The sequence below is a fragment of the Falco rusticolus genome, chromosome 2 (genome assembly GCF_015220075.1).
Source record: "Falco rusticolus isolate bFalRus1 chromosome 2, bFalRus1.pri, whole genome shotgun sequence".
In the NCBI taxonomy this organism is placed as follows: domain Eukaryota; kingdom Metazoa; phylum Chordata; class Aves; order Falconiformes; family Falconidae; genus Falco; species Falco rusticolus.
Window position 1 is genome coordinate 78006200 of NC_051188.1, and position 19643 is coordinate 78025842.

General features: G+C 43.0%; 2 protein-coding genes across 2 annotated transcripts; one reads left to right on the top strand and one right to left on the bottom strand.

Moving 5' to 3' along the window:
* Positions 1-3700: 3700 nt before the first annotated feature.
* Positions 3701-11108, bottom strand: HMGN1 (high mobility group nucleosome binding domain 1). Its single transcript, XM_037376554.1, has 6 exons — positions 10908-11108; positions 10425-10457; positions 10297-10326; positions 10148-10198; positions 7052-7183; positions 3701-4563 (listed from the first exon to the last, which is right to left on the bottom strand). The coding sequence occupies exons 1-6, from the start codon at positions 10920-10922 to the stop codon at positions 4516-4518; spliced, it is 309 nt and encodes a 102-aa protein (XP_037232451.1). The 5' UTR covers positions 10923-11108; the 3' UTR covers positions 3701-4515.
* Positions 11109-11287: 179 nt separating this feature from the next.
* Positions 11288-19518, top strand: GET1 (guided entry of tail-anchored proteins factor 1). The gene is made up of 5 exons (XM_037376553.1): positions 11288-11546; positions 13603-13768; positions 15134-15201; positions 16040-16154; positions 17843-19518. Exons 1-5 carry the CDS (start codon positions 11457-11459, stop codon positions 17914-17916), a joined length of 513 nt encoding a protein of 170 aa, XP_037232450.1. The 5' UTR covers positions 11288-11456; the 3' UTR covers positions 17917-19518.
* Positions 19519-19643: the final 125 nt, after the last annotated feature.

Here is a 19643-nt window from a genome sequence, read left to right on the forward strand (position 1 = left end):
GCCGCGGAAGGATTGCGCGAGGCCGGAGGGTGGTGACGCAGCCCCGGGGGGCGGGGCCGCGCCGAGGTGGGGCGGGGCCGCGCGGCGCGCTCGGGTGCGCGCGGAGCGGCCGTTGGGTGGCCGTTGAGGGCCGGGAGCGTGCGGGCCCCACAGCTGCCGCCGGGCGCCCCCGGGGGCCTCGGGGCCGGGCCAGGCCGAGGCCTAGCGGGGACAAGCCGCGGCCCGCAGCGAGGCGCCGAGAGCGGGCGGTGACGGAGCCGTGGAGCTGGGCCGTGTGCCCGGCCCGTCGCCCTGCGCGCTCCCCGAGCCGCCGAGGGCCGGGAGCAGCCGTGTGCCTCCCGCGTCGGCGGAGCTCGGGAGCGGCTGGGGCGGCAGCGCAGCCGCCACACGGCCGGGTAACCGCAGTTTGGCTCCCGTTCGCCGCTTGAGGTGGCTCGTCTAGCTCCGCTGCCGGGCCTCCTGTGCCGCCGCGGCTCCGCGGGTGCGGTGCTCGGGGGCACCTCGCCGCCCCGCACCTCGGCGTCGGGAGCGGCGGTCCCCAGCCCTCTCGAGGAAAGCGTCACTGCGTCGCCATCACCTTTCCGAAGCCAGCGCCCTTGCCCCACGATGACCCTCAGCAGACGGGTGCCAGCGCCACCTCCACCCCACCCGGCTCCGCGAGCCTGTTCGTGGGGCATTTCACTTTTCTTCCTTCTTACAGTTGTTCCTCACCTCTGTCCAGCATGAATTCCAATGTAAATTTAGCAATGGCTAGGACTGTATTTTAAATCTGAGCTGTTCCTTTCTTTTTCTATTCCCCACCCATGGTGGCTTGGTATGCATTTTTAGAACCTTTGAAGTCAAACATTTTTACATATCATTATAGAAGCATGCGTGCATTTTGTTAGTCTCACTACCTCAGATGTGCTTTTCAGCTTCTGACAAAGAGCTTCTGTACACCTGAGGTGCAGGGCCAACAGCAGCAGTTTCCCCAGACTGCTGCCCGTGTCCTGCCTTCAACACCTCCTGCTGAGTCAGTGCTCCTCTGTCACAATTCAGGTACAAGAAAAAAATACTGGTATCCTTTCCATTACAAACCTGACTTTAAAAAAGGAAGAAGAAAAAAAAAATCCATGGTTTTCTGCTTCCTGTATTGTTGCAAGCTTCAGCCACGCTCTGGAAGGCTACCTGTGTTCCTCTAGATTTCATTGACAAATCAGTACTAATTAGCCAAACTTGGATGCACTCCAGCATCCTGGCTGTGTTAAGTGTTTTAAAGAGCTGTGATCCAGTTGATACTAGAACATGAATTCCCAAATGGTGCAGCATGAACATGTACGAAACAGTCTCCTCTTAACCAGAATGACTAGTAACAGCATGCAAACATGATTAACTTCAGAGAAGCATGTTTTCTTCTCTTCACGTTTTGAAACGGATAGCTCTCCATTACGTATGTTATTCTGTAGTGCTGTATGCACACCTGCATTACCTGTCACTCCATCCCCTAGCTGCACACAGCAAATATATCTGGTTTTGTACAAGAAAGAATGCTTTTTCTGAAGCATGCTCATGGACATTCTTGTCAGACAAATGTAACACCTTCCACTAATTCTGTAGGCAGAATTAACATCTAGTACCAGTATGCACAATTCCTCATTCCCTGTAGCCAAACTGGGGGGGGGGGGGGAGGGGTATGTGTGTGTGTCTGTGTGTTACGGTTCTATGTTGGCATTTCACGCTATGCAGAGAAGGGCAACTGTATCTGTGTACTGCAGAATCAATTAAAATTCTTCGTTGATTCACCTACTTATTTGCTAGGCATACTTCATATAATTAGGAAAGCCCATTTCACTCTGTATCGCATCAAGCAGGCCACGCTGCTCAAAACAGATCTAGGGATCCCGTGCTCTTGATGGAACTACCTATGTTGTTTCCATCTTCCAGCATGAAAATTCCTCTATCCCACAAGCGAAGCCATCACTGATTTATCTGTGCCGAGTCCTTTCACTTCCGTAATAAAGTAAATAACACTGTCCCCTAGAGTTAGGGAGCAGTTACAGTAAATCAAAGAGTGGATAGCAAATGTTAGAGAGATGCTGAAAGTAATCAACAGGATCTCAACATCAGAAACTCATCACATGAAAAGTGGGCATTCGGTAAAAGGAAGTAAGAGGTTATTTCGGGGTATTTACCTGCAAGTTTGAGTCATTTAACTGGTGTTTTTGACTTGCTAAAAACAGAAAGTAGAGAATGTCATGTAGCTATGCCACGCTACTACTAAATTAAATCAACAAATACTGTAACCGGAGTGAGAGGTGGGAGGCAGGAGAGTTAGGAAGTGGCATAGATTTACAGTTTTGGAATATCCAGGAACTTGTAGCCAAAGCCACAGGTGTGCTCTGCAGGGAACACAGCTGCGGTGGAAATGGACCAGAAGCGTATTGTGGTCCAGTGTTGGGAGGGCATCATACATATAAGCTAAAGAAGATTTAAACATTGCTTAAATACTGAAGAGGTAAAAATGGTAAAATCCTTTCTCAAATGAAAGCATTGTTTAAGAAAGTAAGTTACAGATGAAACTAAAGTGGTTGCTTTTTTTTAGAAATAACGGACAATTTTAAACAGACACCAAAAATGTACAGAAAGCAGATACTTGCAGGTGTTACTTAAGAACCTACGTTCTCAGTTAAGGGGGGAAAAAAAATCTAAGGAACAAACATTACATTTTGATCTTGACTCCTCCCAAGACAAGGTTGGCAGTTGTCTGACTGGCACCAAACAGACTGTTAAGATAAAACCATGCTACTCCCTGCTGCAGTTCAGCAAAATAATGTGAAATGGGGGGGAACCCAAAAAACAAACCTACAACCAAAACCACCCTGTACTCTGTGGAAGAACTGAAGTAATGCTGTACTAGATTTTACTTTTTATTTTAGGGTTAAGTAATATATACACTAAATATGCCCCCTTCTGATGAAAGGCTGTTAAATCTTCCAAGACTGATTTAATTTTCCTCAAATACAGCAAGGAAGAATCAGGGCAGTTTTGTACTGCATGAATTAGCTCTCAGCACACGTACATTTTATTTTAATGCTCTTGTCAACCTGCAGCCTTATTTAGGGGCTACTCATTTAGGCTATTGCTAACAGCATGGTAAAGTCATCTAACAGCTCATCAGCACCAAATGGGAAGTTTACTCGCACTTCCCTCCTTGCCCAGGCTGTTCCATAGCTCATCCTCTACAGGTTCCATTACATAAACTCTGCTGCCAGGGGAAGTTCGCAGTCTAGGTTCATTTTCCCCCAAACATCTGAAGCTTTACTACTTTTAAGACAGTATTTGGGGAAATTCCACCACTGTTTCAACACAACACCACCATCTGATCAGTTAACAATCAAGAGGACTGCTCTGTGCATCTTTGTTAAAGCAGTTAGTTACACAAGATTGCATATGCAAACTCCTAGAGGCGGAACAGATGAAAACATCTGATGCTTACTGATCACTGAGTTTTGTAACAGAACCAGCGCCAGGCTATCAGCTTTCAAACTGGAAGTCCAGATTTAGACTGCAACTACAGCATTCTACTGGCTACTCACTGCCTACATTACCACCTATTTACTGAAAAGTACATTTTTAACAACATTAAGAACATGGTTAAGACTCTGAAACTATGCCACTTAGACTGTGAGTTGCCATAGTCAATGCAGGAGCTACAGAAACATCCTTTCATAATCAAGATTTATTTGGCTTTTGTTTGGTGATCACAGACACTATGAACAATTTTACAATTGGTTTTATTCACATAGTTTTTTAAATCTAAAAACTGTAATTCTGTGTTTTTTCTAGGAAAATTTCATATGGTTTTTGTTTGATCTTTGTAGACAAGCTGTCCTTTAAAACTGAATGTGAAGTTCCATAACAAGTTACATCTGCCAAGCAAAAATTTTTACTTAAGTCAGTACTTGAAGATACAAGTTTCCCATCTTTCTCATCACAGCTACAAATATGTTGGAAAAAAATAAAGCTGCAACTACCAAAAATAACTTTGTCACAGATATACGTCACTGAGCATGGAATCCAATAGGGAGCAGTTTTATTAGATAAGCAATTCTACTGATAGTACAACCATAAAGATAAGTAACTAAAATGTTAAGACATTCTCAACCTACTGTTATGAATTCCAAAGTCTGATCTGTGTTATGCTTCATTTAACAGGATAGAAAAACTGTCCCTCTCAGTCTATGGAAGGTGAAGCCTCATCAAGGTTTCAGAGCCCTCTCCTTAATGTAACATGCCATTAATTTCTGGTTTCATAGAAAACAGACAACCAGTACATGATTTTACCACTTAAAAAAAGCATTTACACTTATCTAAATATGTAAAAAAATGGGTTGAGTTGGGATTCTCTTTTTTAAAAATGTGTTTTCTAGAACTACTAAAAAACTTGCATTTACAAAATAGTTGATAAAAATATTCCTCTGAATTGTACAAGAAGAAAGGTATAAGGACCACCAATTAAAGACTTGGTACCAGATGTTACTCAGACTTAGCTTCTTTCTCTACTGCTGCATCAGATGCTGGGGTCTGAAAAGACAAAAAACAGAACACTTCAATGCAGAAAGTTCCTAAGTGATTCAGCCTCTTAGTCTGTAGTATTTTTAATGCACAAGTTAGCTAACCTGACATACAGAACAACCACGGCTTCTTTCTACATACCACTCTTTACAGTCTTAATAAACTGGTGTCGTGATCTGCTTATCTCTCTTGGCTAATGACCTACTAAAAAGCAGCTGTCTTGCAAAGGCTTCTGTCTCCTCAGATACATCAGCATAAATTTTGGAATGCTGCTGTTGTTACTACTCAATACACACTGCAAAGGATTTTTTTTTTTTTTTTAAAGAACAAAGCCCATTTCATTATTTCCTGCCTTTATGAGAGGAAAAGGGGGCTTTTTAACTTACTAAGCTAAAATACCTGCACATAGGGTGTTTAGAAAAGACTCTATAGAGTTCATGCATTTAAATTTCAGTACAGCACTGTTAACATATTCTCAAATCTTACCATGTTTTGAAGTAACTAAGAAACACAGTACTGCATTAAATTAATCTTGTAAAAATACATTCAGTGAAACTGAACTGTAGCAGCAGAGTATATTGTTTTCAAGTCAAGTCTCTATATGCTGTACCTCAACTTCAGAACAAGCTCATACAAACTTGATTAAAATTACAACTCCATTTAGATCGGAAAACTCACTGGATTTGCAATGTAGGTTAAAAAATGGAATGTAACATGTATTAACAGAAAAATTGTACTTAATTATTCTGATGTTTTGCAGCACCACCAGCAGAACAGATTATTCAATCTCAGTAGTACACAAATGGGAACCCTAACACCCGTTCAGTCTTCACTGCGACCTGGGGGAAGCCTTTGAAGGACAAAGTACGGAAGCCATTGCCATTCGCAGGCCTTGGTCTCTGTGAGCGTCACTAGAAGTCACCACCTTTCACCAGACTCTGGATCAACAGCAGCATCGCTTACACTGTTGTCCTGATTGAAAACAGTATGTCCAACAAGACAGACTATACCCCTGCCTCTCCTGGACTTGGGCATTCTATTAAGCCTGTCATTTTGGTGTGACCAACATGAGACCAGCATGAAGATGTGCCCCAGAAGTCATGATCCATTCCTTGCAAATGTAACTCATCTCTGCACTACTGTACTGAACAGACCCCAGCTGAGAAATATTGCCAAATTAAACTTTTGCTGGTATTGCTGAAATACTACATGCACAAATTAAGACCAAATAATGTGTCAGTAATACAGAGCCAGACCTACATAGAAAGTGAAGCCAACTAAGAGATTCTTAGCTATAGCACAACTTTTTCACAAAGGTCACCCTGTAAGCTTGCATGAGAACTGTTACCAAAGTAAACTGTCTTGTACACTAAAGTACTGTCTTCTATCTTCCTTGCCCACCAAATGCATCATCTATCTAAAAAACAAATACTCTTTTCCTCCACTTGAAGATCTATATGCACACTGATAGATCAGTGTGATAGAATTCAGATACTTTTTTTTGTAGAAAAATAACTTTTCAATGCAACAACCAGAGAGGAAGCATGAATCACGTATTTACATTTTTTTTAAAAAAAATCACCTCCCATCTGATCAGCAAACTCCACTGAACTAATTAAAATGAGCTAGGCATTCAATATTGCGGAAACCTGAGACCAATTCTAGGCCTGCTACCACATGAAAAGATGTGTTTCATCCAGTTGTTAATAGCTGCCCTAGTAAGAAGCTCTGCTTCAACCTGCAGATCCTGTCCTAAATTTAAAATTATGTCCACATTCCATAAAAACTATACAGCGTGGAGGGTATTTTAAGTTAGATGATCAGTGACTCCAAAAATTTCAGCAACCTGGACATTTTAACGCAGTATTACAGCCGAGACTGATGGGGCATATTCCTTTCTTCAGCAACAACTATTAGTTCTTGCACTTTCTCTTCCTATCCTGCACTAACCTGTCCCTTCTACCAGCACTGTCTGTACCTACAACTCCTATAAATGTTATCTCAACTTTGGTTAAATCATTTCAACTTTTGGTTTTCAGTGAAAACTATTTCCAGTCCCACAAAAATGAATACTGCATTTGACAAAAAAAAAAATTGTAGCAAGAAGGAACCTCTCTTCCTGTAACAGCAAAGGCAGACTAAAACCCAATCAGATGAAACACATACACAAGCAGTATCCCCTCTGTACACTCTCTATGTATTATTTTGCCAAGACTTACCTGCGGGGAAAATAGCCCCTCTTTGGGCACATTATCCTGTATCGTAACTTTGGTAAAATTCTCACCTTTTTCCTTAATTTCAGGGACAGTTAACATATCACTGCAATTCTTTTTGGGGCAATTGGAATTTTCCAGGTGTATCTACTAACATGTCAACAGTACATCTTTCTTTTGGCAGAAATATTTTAAGAACTGCGTATGTTTCTGATAGATGTTTGGATATACCAGTGCAGTAAGTTATCCAGCTGCTTTGCACCAAAGAACAGAGACAACTTTACCTCCTCACTTTTAGCTTCCCCATTTTCAGCAGGCAAGTTGTCCTTTGTCTGTTCTTGGTTTGTCTCTTCTGTCTGTTTTCCTTTAGGCCCCTTTTTCCCCTTTGATTGAGCTTTCTTGTCCTCAGATTTATCCTACAATGAAATATATTTCCAGTAAGTAAATTCCTACAACATACTAGGTAAGCGTTTAAAGTAATAAAAACCACACAAAATTACAGACTTGCTAAACAGCAAGAGCTACTACCAACAACCAATGAGCCAATAAATAGGTAACTGCCAAAAAAGTTTTCTATACAATCACAGTTTCGGGTAGTCAGTAAGATGAGATAATCCAATCAGGATGAGATTAACTAGATTCCAGTGGCTAGACAGAGCCATTTGCAATATATGGTTTAACTTTGTGGCACATGAAATAATAGCAAAGCAGTCCCACTCTGTAAACACAAAGCACTTCGCTCTTTTTCCTCTTACATTGATAAGTGAGAATTTCAGTAACCTAACCTAAGTAACTGCCTCACCTACAAGTATTGTTTTCAGCACTCCTTTGTTAGGATCTCAGTCACATCCTCTGTACCAACATGACTGTTGTTAATTGGCAAGTATTTGTTCAAGAACTACTTTCATGTAGATCTATAATACATCCTCCCAAACATTCCTACAGCAACCAAACACTAGGAAAGTTTGCCTGTCCTCCAGATGATCCCCCTACTTACAAAGTATTTCTATCAGTTTAGAATCACATAAATGCGCTGGTTTGGACTCCATCTGTCAGACATTACTTCACGACACTAACAAAAGTTTTCAATAAATGACAAACGGCAACAGTTTTTCCAGGCAGGTAAAATGGAAGTGGCAGAAGAACGTAATGCAAATGTATACCTCTAAGCAGAAGATCACTACACTTGCCTACCTTAAAATGTGTCTAATCTCATTAAAAATATCCTGTGCATTTTGTTAGTATGTTCTTCAAAATAGGTCCCAATTTGTTGTCTCTGACCTAAAATTCACTCCCAGAAATAAAGTTCTCATTTTTCCATATTTTCAGTACTGTAGAAATGTGTATCTTAGATTACTATTAGAAACCATTTGGTCAGAAGTACTCCATACTCTCTTCACTCCAAGCATTTTTCTTACAAAAACCCATGCAACTTCTTTAGTTCACATATGCAACATTTTAACAGCTATCTGAATATATTTCCAATTTTGATGAATGCTCACATAGAACACTGTCTTCGTGAAAATACGGTTTTGTCACCCAATCACAACCATTGAGCAGTTGTGTTTTACACCACTGCATACACTCAGTAAGCTACATTACATATATAAGAGATGCAGGGTTAAAAAAAAAAAAACAACAAAAAAAACCCCACAACCCAACACTGAAGCATCTTATGTCACGTAACTAAATCATCAATGTCCCTAAATGCAGAAAATATTTGAATTTCTAAATTAAAAGAAATGCTAAAAATACTATCTTTTTAGAAAAGGTAATATTGTAAATTCTCAGGAGCACAGGGAAAACAGCTGAAACATGCCCATGGGAAAAAGATCCTTTTTTAAAAAGTTTTAAAGTTTAAACTTGGTTATTATAAATTCAGGCTTTTACACATGCAGACTTCTGGGTTTTGATTATCAAAATGTATTTTTTCTTCCTTAATATTTATTTCAAAAAACCCCAAGTAACTCCATAGTGAGCAAACATCTCCCAACCAGAAAAAGAGACTGTAAGTAAAGTTTTAAAAAGTTACAAAGCTGATGCAAAGAACCATCTTTCAATGGATAAAATAAAGAAAAAATAATTTGAAAAGAAAATTAAAAATCTCATTTGGTATGTAACACTGAAATATTTCTGCAACCTGTTTAAAGAAGGTCCAGATAGCTAAAATGAGAAAGTACTAAAGCTGGAGAAGTAAAATGCAATCTGAACAGAAATGGTTTTTTGTATTTACAATGAGAGAGTTTCCAAGTGACAAAAATGAGTTTTAGAACAGAGGATCAAATATGAAATAAGTTATACATTTATTTAAGAAAATAATAATTCACATTACAGCAGCATTCTGGGGGGGCCTTATGCAAGGTGTTCTACTTGATGTTCTAAGATGACAACTGTCTGTGATGTACTTGGTTTATGTATTTCCCCATGTGTGAACTGTGGAAATGTTTCTTTCTAGACCAGTTATAGGCAGCAAGTCAGCATCATGTGTATCAGTCAGCATCAACTAGCAGCATTAAAAATTAGATGCACCACACAAAGACTGGAAAAAAAAGAGAATCAGAAGTAAAATTGGAAAGCTTCCCCAAATTCTTTAGGCTTACAATTTTGAGAATGGGAATTCCCTGATATTCAAACCGTTGGAATGAAGATGCATTACTGTTAAGTAACTGTTCAGTAGGATTAATAAAATGAAAACATTATAAAGTCTACAAAGCAGTTCTACATTAATGTATTTTACATGCTCATAATCTATAGTTTAAAAAAACCCCTTACAATCACAAAGGCACATTTAAAACCATATATACTGACAAGCCAACAGATAAACAGCCTCTTTTGCTTCTCCCATGAAAGAATTTTACACAATTATTGGCACTGTGAAGATTATACTGAAAAACTAATAGATCCTACTAAACCACACTTGCTTATACATACACACTGAGACCTGAAAGCTAGACTACATGAATGGAAACTGATCTTTTTCAGTGACTGCCTAAGTTATGCAAGGGGGGTGTGTGTGTGTGTATCCTAAAATACTGCTTAAGTTGCGAGTATATTTCATCCCCTTTTCTCACAGTGCTGCTTCGCCACTCAAGCAGTTCTGCCCGTTACTAACATCGACACGCACGGATCAGCGCCCACACTTCCAGGCAGCACTGCGAGCACCCAACAAGGATCTACCCAAACAGCCGCGACGTACCTGCAGATACCGGCAGAAGCATCTGAAAACGGTACTTCGGCTACACGAGCGTTCCCGCAAGGAACGGGTGAGGATGAGCAAAACCGCCGGGACGCCGCGCACCGACGGCGGGGGACGGGCCGGCACCAGCACCGGCCCGAGGAACCGACAGCTCCCCGCCCTCCCCGCTACCAGCGACTCTCACCTTTGCCGGCAGCTTTTTCGGTTTCGGCTCTGCTTTAGCAGGAGCAGGTTTCTGAGAAGAAAGAACAAGTTAAGGCCGAGATTCAGCCCTCAGTAACGCCCCTCGCGGTACCAGCAGGCACCGGCCCCCCGCCCGGCCCCGGCACTTACAGCTGACAGACGCGCCGATCGCCTCTTCGGCTACAGGCAAGGAAAGAGAGAAAGCAACGGCGGCGGTGAGGGGGCGGCCCGGGAGCGGGGTTCCCCCCCCCCCCCCCATGCCCGCCGCAGGCACCTACCTCCTCGGGGGCCTCCCCGTCGGCCACCGTCACCTGCCAACACAAACCGCGCGCGTCAGGCGGCGCAGGCGCCTCAGGCGGCGGCGGGGCGGGATGGCGGCCGGCACGTGACTCCGCCGCCCGCCCCTTCCCGCCGCCGCTTTCGGATTTCGAGTCCCGGAGAGCCGAGGCGCTCGGCGGGCCTCGCCGAACCTTCCAGACAGCGCCGCCGGCTGCCCGCGCCCGGCGCCGCGCCCCAGCGGCCCCCCCCGTCCCCGTCAGGGATAGGCGCGGGCTGACGACGCGAAGGCGCTGTCCCCCGTCAGCTACCGCCGGCGGCCGCCGCTCCTGTTCCCGCCGAGCCGCCGCCTCCCTCTGAGCGCCGTCCCCGCGCAGTCACACCACCCCCCCCCCCAAACCCGCCCGCCCCTGCAGCGGTGGCGCGCGGCAGCCCGGGCAGCTCGGCTCTCCGTCGGCGGCTCCGCTCGCTCCCACCCGCTTCACCTTTCTCTTCGGCATGGCGAGACTGCGCGGCAGCGGCTCCTGGCCGCGACCCCCTGAGCTGCAGCGGCTCCCTGCCCGCTACTGCGCACGCTGGGTGCCTCACGGCGAGCCGCTGCGGCTGCCTGCGAGCCAGCCTCGCTGCGCAGGGAGACTGCCCCCCCCCATCCCAGCAGCGCCAGCGGCACCGCAACAGGATCCAGCCGGATTGGGGCGGGGGGGGGGGGCGACGGCGGGGGGACGCTCCCGGCTCTCCGGCGGCCGCCAGCACCGCCCCCCCGAGGGGCGCCTCCGCAGGGCGGGGCCGGCTCCCCCCCGCGCGGGGCGGGACCTCCCCCCTAGCCACCGCCTCCCCCTCCCGGGGCGCGGCCTCCGGATTGGCCAGCCCATGTCACGTGGCCGCACCTGTCCCCGTTTCCCCTCGCACAGGCGCTCGTCCGCTGCCCCCCGCGTGTGGGGGAGCTGCGGCCGCGGCGCGGTGCCGCCCGCCCGGGAGGCTGGTTAGTGCCGGGGAGCCGTGCTGTGCTGTGCCGTGCCCTGCCCGGCCGCGGCATGGCGGAGAGCGGCGCCTGGCTGCTGGTACTGAGTTCCGTCTTCCTCTGCAACGCTCTCAAGATCCTCTTGCCCTCCTGCTCCTCCATCGTAAGTGACGTCACCGCGCCTGCCCCGCCCCACGCCGGGAGGGGGCCGCCGCCGTTACCGCATGGGGGCCGCGGCCAAGCGCCTGCTGCCTTCCTCCCTGCTCCCCCGGCCCGGGCGGTGCGGCTGCCTCTGCCCGCCCGATCTCTGCCGCCGTGCCGAGCGGCGGACGGGGAGGGGGCGGTGGGGCCGAGGCCCGAGCGGCGCGCCCGGGGGCTGGGGCGGTGGCGGCGCCTTTTCGGCCGGCACCCGTGCCCGGTGAAACCCGTAACCCATCCCCAGCCGTGACCGGCAGGGCCTAGTCCTGCTCCTCGCCTCGGAGGAGGAGAAGCAGGAGGGGCCGGTGCTGGGAAGAGCTGGAGCTGGTGACACCTCATGCCGTGAGGGCGGGTGACTCTAGCAGAATCTGTCAAGCTGGTCTTTGAGGCAGAGCGCTGGGTGACAGGCGGCTTAAACGATGCTCCTGAGGCTCTGGTCCGTTGGACGTTGCAGGGGACACAAAAGACAACTGGGCGCAGCCTTCTGTGTTTTCGACAGATGGACACGTCTGTTGCTGAGAAGGGAGATCAGCGACTACAGAGGTTAAGGCGTTGGGCATCATAGGAGAGAACCTCAAGTGGCAATCACTGAGCAGGGTGCCCCCTGGTCTGACCTTAAGCGTTTCTGTGGAAGCGTGGGTAACAGACTTACGGACCAACAAACTCGTGTCACTGCCAAATACACTCACATGTGAGCAAGTGTGCCAAAATCCCCGTCTTTCTGCTCTTCCACGAGAATAACTTCATTGTCACGCCCCTCAGTGCACACTGTTTGATGATGCATAAAAATCCTTTACAACGTAAATTACTCCTAGAAGTTTGGGAAGTTGGACTCAGTGTTACTGTAGATGACTAGTGAAAAAATTTCTGCTCAACGTTCTGCTGTGGTTCATGATGGGAAGTAGTGTAATGTTGCTGTTGATTGCAGTACTGAGAACATAGTTTGTGGGGAAAAAAATTACACGTGTCTTGAGAAAGTTAGAAAGATTTGCTAAGGAACAGCAAGAAAAATATTTTAGGTTCTTTGTATCTTCATTTCTATGGTAAAAAAAGAGTTGATTAATCAACAAGCAGGTGGTGCTTCATGAAAAGAACGTAAAAAAGTAAAAGAAAGGGAGAAAATGCTAACGTGACGACCTTTTTACATTTCAGTCAGAAGGAAATTATTTTAGCCAAGAAACCAATAGGAAGTTATAAGAAAACCACATTTAAACACATGGGCAAGATGTAAGAAAAATAACTGATGCAAATTTGTGTTTCTGGTTTTGCGGTAGTGGGAAGATACAGCACTAGAGGGATTCCACCTCTTAGCCAGTATGGCAATTTGTGCATTTCTAACAGCCCAGACTAGGTAATCTATAATCGAGAGGAGTAATTCCTGACTGGTGAGCTGTGCATTATTGATGAGGTCTAAAATTGGGCTTCAGTGAATAAAATTTCCACGTTAACTAGTTGAGACCTTCGCTGAGGCTGCTGGAGCTGGAAGTGGTGAATGGGTAAGGGGCATCATTGGAGCTGGAAAGAGTGGTGATGAAAAGGAGTGCTTCCCTGGTCCTTCCTCTCCTGCACGCCAGGTGCTCATCGTCCAAGCAGCGCATGATGAGAGTTGCAAGGAGGGAGGACAGCAGTTCAGCTCAGGACACAGCAGCAGGCAGGGACTGGGAGGTTTGACAGGTCTTAGAAGGCAAGCATCATTGAGAGTGGGGAATTTTACATTACACGAGGAGATGAACGCAGAAACCGAGAAGGGAAAGGCAGTTAACCATAGTTAGAAAAGTTGAAAGTCACTGCCCTACGGGGATGGTAAAACCCTTTTTGGCTTGCTTCAGTCAGAACAAGAGAGTAAATATTTTTTGGCTTATAGAACAGATGTCAAGCCAAGGTTTTCCTGTGTCTTGATGAAAGGGCCTTTTTTTATGAGAGGCTGTTGAATGTGTAAACAGGAGATTGTACTTTATACATATTAAAGAATATCAATGGAGTTCTGGGTAAATAACTGTTAATATTTCTTTACTTCTTAGATATCCAGATTGTTACAAAAGGATGCAGAGCAGGAATCCCAAATGAGAGCTGAAATTCAGAACATGAAGCAAGAACTCTCAACCATTAGTATGATGGATGAGTTTGCTAGATATGCCCGTCTGGAAAGAAAGATTAACAAAATGACTGACAAGCTTAAAACTCATGGTACAGTGCAATGTTTACTCCCTTTTCTAGTTTCTGAAAAACATTTTGTCGAGAGTGTCTTCAATTAAGTATATTTCTCCTCACATCCATTTCCAGTGTTGCCTTCTCTGTTTTTTTTCCTTTAAACTTTTTGGAGAGCTTCCTTTTGTTTTCCAATTTTGTGTAGTTCTGCCTACACTGACAAGGAAGTGACTTAGATTTTAATTTTTTCTTTCAAAGAATTTCCAGGGCTTTGCTGTGTAATTACGTACTCTTTCTCAGTGATACTCATCACTGAATCATGTTTTAAGTAAGTTGAGGAAGTCCTCTGCTGCGTATCTCGTATCACTGCAAAAGGATGCATTGCTTGGGTGGGGCTATTTAGTTGGTGTACTATAAAATGTTAAGATCTGTAAGGTAACCAGATTAGATCTTTCCTGATACTTTGCAACCCTGTTTGATGTTATGTAGGAGCTTCTGTGATAAAACTGTAGTGCTTTGTTTCAATTAGGATTTTATAGTAGTATATATAGTCCATTATCTCATGGTAGAAAGTACACGTAAACCTTTGGCACCAGAGCTTTTGCTCTTGCTTTTGCCCAAATTCACTAACTGATCTGAACAGGATACAAGACGGATTTGCTTTGTCTGCTTCCTCTGTGCAGAATGGATGGATGTTTATAGGCTCCTTGCTTGGAGAAAGGACAATATTTACAACTGGCAATTTTATATTGCTTTCAGTAGTATAATTCTTAACCCAATAATTTCAATTAAAATACATTTGAGTAGTTTACTTAACTAACAACATTGTTTTAGAAAACTTCAGGCCACTGTTATGTTTGAAGATGCGCTTTCTTCACTGGGTTGCTTTATATTGGTCTGAGGTCCTGTAACAGAAGGAAAACAGAAGGCATGAGGAGTTTTAACACTAAACCTGATCAAGATTCATTCAGTGAAGGAATAGTCAAAACTGTGTGCCTGAATGAAATAAGGCAAAAAGTGCATCTGCTAAAGCCATCATTCTCCCCTTTTAGTAAAGGGAAAAATTTACTTTATGCTTCATCTGAAGCAGGTTCTTAAATTAGTAACCACAGTGACTGTTCTCATTTGGGAGTAGTGCTCTTGGTTACGTGACATTTCTCTACGATATGTCAGTGTTTCGAAACTTTTCATTGTAGCATTAATAAGAAACTATGGTGTGATATGGACGTAGCACTTTCTTGCAGAAGGGTACTTTCAATATAGCTATGAGTCATTTGAAATGAGACTTTTAAACAGTGTAATGTCCTGATTTGAAGAGTCAAATATTAATAAATTACTAGTTTTGTGTAAGTATAATTCACTATTATAAATAATGCAGAGTAGTATTTTCTTTTCTTTTAACAGTGAAAGCACGAACTGCCCAATTAGCCAAAATAAAGTGGGTAATAAATATTGTATTCTACATCTTACAAGTAAGTAAATATTTTATTATGAATACAAATGACTAAACCAAATCCTCGGTAGTGTAACGGTTCTCTCCTGTGTTTATTGGCTGATTTGTCACACAGGTGTTTGGCCAGACTTTCAAAAGACTTTGTTGAAATAGAAGGGAGAGATATTGCTGATAAGGTCTGGTAATTGTGAATAGGAGTTTTGAGTTTCATTTTAGCTGTTTCTGGTTTTGAGATAAGATAGGAGTTTTTCCTAGCTCTTTAATCACTGTTTTGGGTCTGGGGTTATTATTATATATGGCACTGGACCCAGGAAAGTTCTGATCATGCCAATATATTTTACTTATGTTTTGAAAACAAAATACACTTTTGCTGAGGATGCAAATTTCCACTTAGGCCTGCCACGCATTTCCCTACAGTGCCCCATCAGATTGTCTCTGTAGTTCAGACTCAATGCCAAAGAGTTGTCCACTAATAAGGATGACTAATAAGTGGTCAAGCTGAAGATGTCCTTAGGGTAATGTTAAAGGGAGTTGGATTCCTAGCAAGCAAGGATTATGGCTAAAAACAGTCATCAGAATTAAACAATTACTATTCCTATGTTTGTCTATGCTAGATCGGAACCAGGGTCCCAAAAGAAAGCAGTATTTTCCAATGCCTCACTGTTGTCTCTTAATATTGTGTAGAAATTTAAGGCCATACTGAGTTTAAAAACAGTTTGAACTTCCTTAAGAACAATGTAAAGTAACAAAGAAACCATTCCCTTTGATTAGAATTTGTAATTTACTGTTTCAAAATAGCAGTGGAAATGTACTTTGATGTGTATTAGTATCCAAGCTAATAAAAATTTCAATTCTAGGCTGCCTTGATGATCTCTCTGATTTGGAAGTACTATTCTGAGCCAGTGACAGTGCTTCCAAGCAAATGGCTTGCTCCGCTGGAGCGCTTGGTAGCCTTTCCTACGGGGGTAGCAGGTAAGGACTGCACATTGGAAAAAAAAAATCTCAATCCCATGCGGATGCTAGCAATGTGGTGTTGAAGAGCATACACATATTAAAAGCACTGCTCCTGTTTGTTTGTTCTGAGTCCCCTAACACAGGGGGGAGTTTCAAACATTTGATTAGCTGTTCCCTGTGTATTCAGCTCTTGTTTGTTTAACTGGTGATGAAACTGGCTGTCATTTTTATTTATTCTCAAACAAAGCAGCTTTATCTATATGGAATAGACCCTGGAGCAGATTTCAAATGAGAAATATTTTTATATCAAGGAGTCCAGTGAAATAGTAGAATTGGGTTTAAAAATGGGCAAATACTTGATAGATCTGTATCACTTTTGTGTGTTTCTTAGAAATTGCTGGTGTTTCATAGTAGTGTAACTCCACAGTGATTTATATACATTCTCTCTTAGCATTTTGTCTTGTCTGTTCCCACCCTTTTCCCCATCATGCCTCTGTTGCATTTTTACCTAATTAAATACTTTTCTTTTTGGCAGTTTAACAAATTAATGATCAGAATGACATACCAGGTTGTAAACGCCTGTTTCTGAGTGAAAAGTGTGCTGGCTCTGTGTAATGGAATAATTAGACAGCCAGAATAACAGGACAACGTAGTGTGGAAATTTACCTTCAAGATAAAATGCTGCTGGTGAATGTTCACAATAGGCTTGTAAGTTCTAACTGCCTTAGAAGGAATTCCAAAATATGTTGTTGGAATTGTATCTTTAATAGCTGTCTAGAAAACGATTTGTATCCAGCATGCCTCCAGGGCAAGGGAAAGGTCTGCTGCTGTGCAGGGGAATAGTCCTTGGAAGATGTTCATTTGAATAGCATTTGAAGGGATTTAAAAATGTTCACTTCCATGTCTGCCTTCAAATAGCCTTTTTTGTCTTGGCTGATAATCATAGTAAAGAGTTTGCTTTGAATTCTAGGTGATGAACACAAAAACGCCTAAAAATCACCATAAAGGTAGTTTCTTCATGTGTGTGCTATGAATAGCTATGTATTCCATGATAACTACGTAGCATGATTCTATGTAGCCTGCAATACGGATGTGCTGTGTATTCCAGTCAGGCTTCACCCTCTATTCCATCATAGAATACAAATTTCTGTGCTGCTAGTTGGAATGATGGGACCCTTTAAAACAGCAATGCAAGGCCTCTGAGTCACTAGCAAAGGTCTTGGTAGCATTTTTCTATATAGCTGTACGGGGGCAAGGCGAAAGGAGTGGGGTATGCATTTATTACTTTTATAAAGACTGATTTAAATTTTGGAGGAAATTTACTTTTTACCTCTCTCAAATCTTAAATTTAGGTTCTAGCAAAGTATTCCATTACATGCCAAGCCTTTAACTTCAGCCCTTCAGACATCTTCTGTTAGTTACATAGCAAATGTTTTTAGCTGTGGGTTGTATATACCCCACTTTGGCTCATATTCGTGTTATTTTGTACTGTTCTCCCTGATCTTCAGGTTTTCTTGGAACCAGCATGGAGTTAGCTGCCATCCCTTGGAGAGAGACATTTGTATATAAAAAGAAAGATCTTTTGTTCCTGTTCACCTCGTAACTAATTTGTTCCATTTTTTACACTTCCAAAGTTGTTCTCAGATGCCTGTGTGCTTCAGGGTTATTGATGCAATGACTTAAATCATGTTTTGTATCTCTTACAGGTGGTGTTGGAATTACATGTTGGCTTGTGGTTTGTAATAAAGTTGTAGCTATCATGCTACACCCTTTCAGCTGAAGGAGTCCCACTAATCCATGGAGTCCTCAACTACATTTTCATTACCACTTTTTTAAATGAATAAGAAAAAGTAGAAGGAACAGTTGTCTTTCATGAAACTAGGTCTGAGATCATCTTTGTAACTTCATTTGGATATCAGTCAGTCTTTTTGATTTATTTTAACTTCCCTGAGTTTGTTTCTCAGTTTAGTGGTCAGTTTTCAAAGAACAGCATTGCTCTTTATAGAACCTTATTTTGTGTCTATTTCAACTAGTATGAACCATGGCAGAACCATAAGACTTTGTCATGGCATGCATTCACCAAAATCTGAAAGTGTAGCATTTGTATTTTTAAATTGGAAATGCAGTGGCATTAGGAATTCATTTGGGAGCCTTGTTGTTTCTTGTATAATATGGTAGTTTCATCCAAAGGTGGGATTGTATTTGGTGACAAGTAGTACCAGAGGATAGAGGCAGGTGGTTTGGTTGGCTTAGGGTAGACTGAATTAGTTTCCTTCTTGGTATTTTTTACAGTAGAAATTATGTATTCTTTGGCTGTCTTAGAAAATGCGTTATTGATACTACACGCAAATCAACTTTTTATCTCTTAAGAGACTCACTCAGTTGCCAAATACAGGATGGCTGGATACTTTTTCCTCCCTGACTTTTAAGATTCTTTGAATACTTAATTTTTTTCCTACTTTTACTGATAACTGACCTTTCCTTCCTTGATATTTTTTCTGCTTCCCAAACTGAGTGAGAATCACTGAAATTATTTCCATCCATGTTTTGGGAGGAAAGGTCTGGCCAACTTTCTCAAGCTCCATGTGAATAAAGAGGAAGCAGAAGGCAGTGCTGTTCCTTCAGAGGACTGAATTTCTAAAGGCTTTAGCAAACGTTAATGACGGTCCAGAATAGCCCGAAAAAGCTATGTAAATGTAAGAAGGCAAATTAGCGATTCAGATGTCTAAAGTATTAACAGAATGGTAGCAAGCAGGAGGACAAGGGAAAACAATTTTCTGTTTAGGAGTAAATCCTTCTTGCTGTATTTAGGTACAGGAAACAGCCATGGTATTTTGAATTTAAAGGAGAACAGAATTCTTCCTGGTACCGTGCCTGTGGAACAGTGACAAAGTTGCATTAATCTTCCATGCCATGGTGATCTGTGACCCTGTTGTTGCTGCCCCGTAAGACAAATGAGTGGGTGTATAAAGTTCTTGTTCCACACCTCGTTTTTTCTTTGACATGAACCTGAACAAAGCTGACAGGAACACCTTTCCCTCTCTGCAGGGCTTTGGCGATTCTGCTTCAGCTTCCCTCTCTGTTCAGTGGAATGTGTCTGCTGTGTTGTTTCAGGTCCTTTGCCTTCCTGCAGGAAGAAAGGTGCTAGGGCCCCTCCATAATTAGCACTGCGTTTAGAAATCAGTTCAAAAGGTCATGATACATTGTGTGGATATATGCCTGAAATATTTTTTAATGTTAAATTTTTCAAAAAAATGTTTATATTAGGGATTACATTTAGCCAACATGGAAATAGATGCAGTAAATATCATCAAGAAAAAAATGTGTTTGAATGTTATGTATAATTGTTTTTTTATTAAAAAAATAAAAGTTTTTCAACCCATCTCAGGTTTTCTAATCTATTTTTCAATGTTAATTAGAGCTTTCCTAAAAAAAAAAAAACCACCAAAAAATAAAACCAAAACCCAAACCAACAACCCCTCCCCCCAAAAGGACTAATTTAATTTT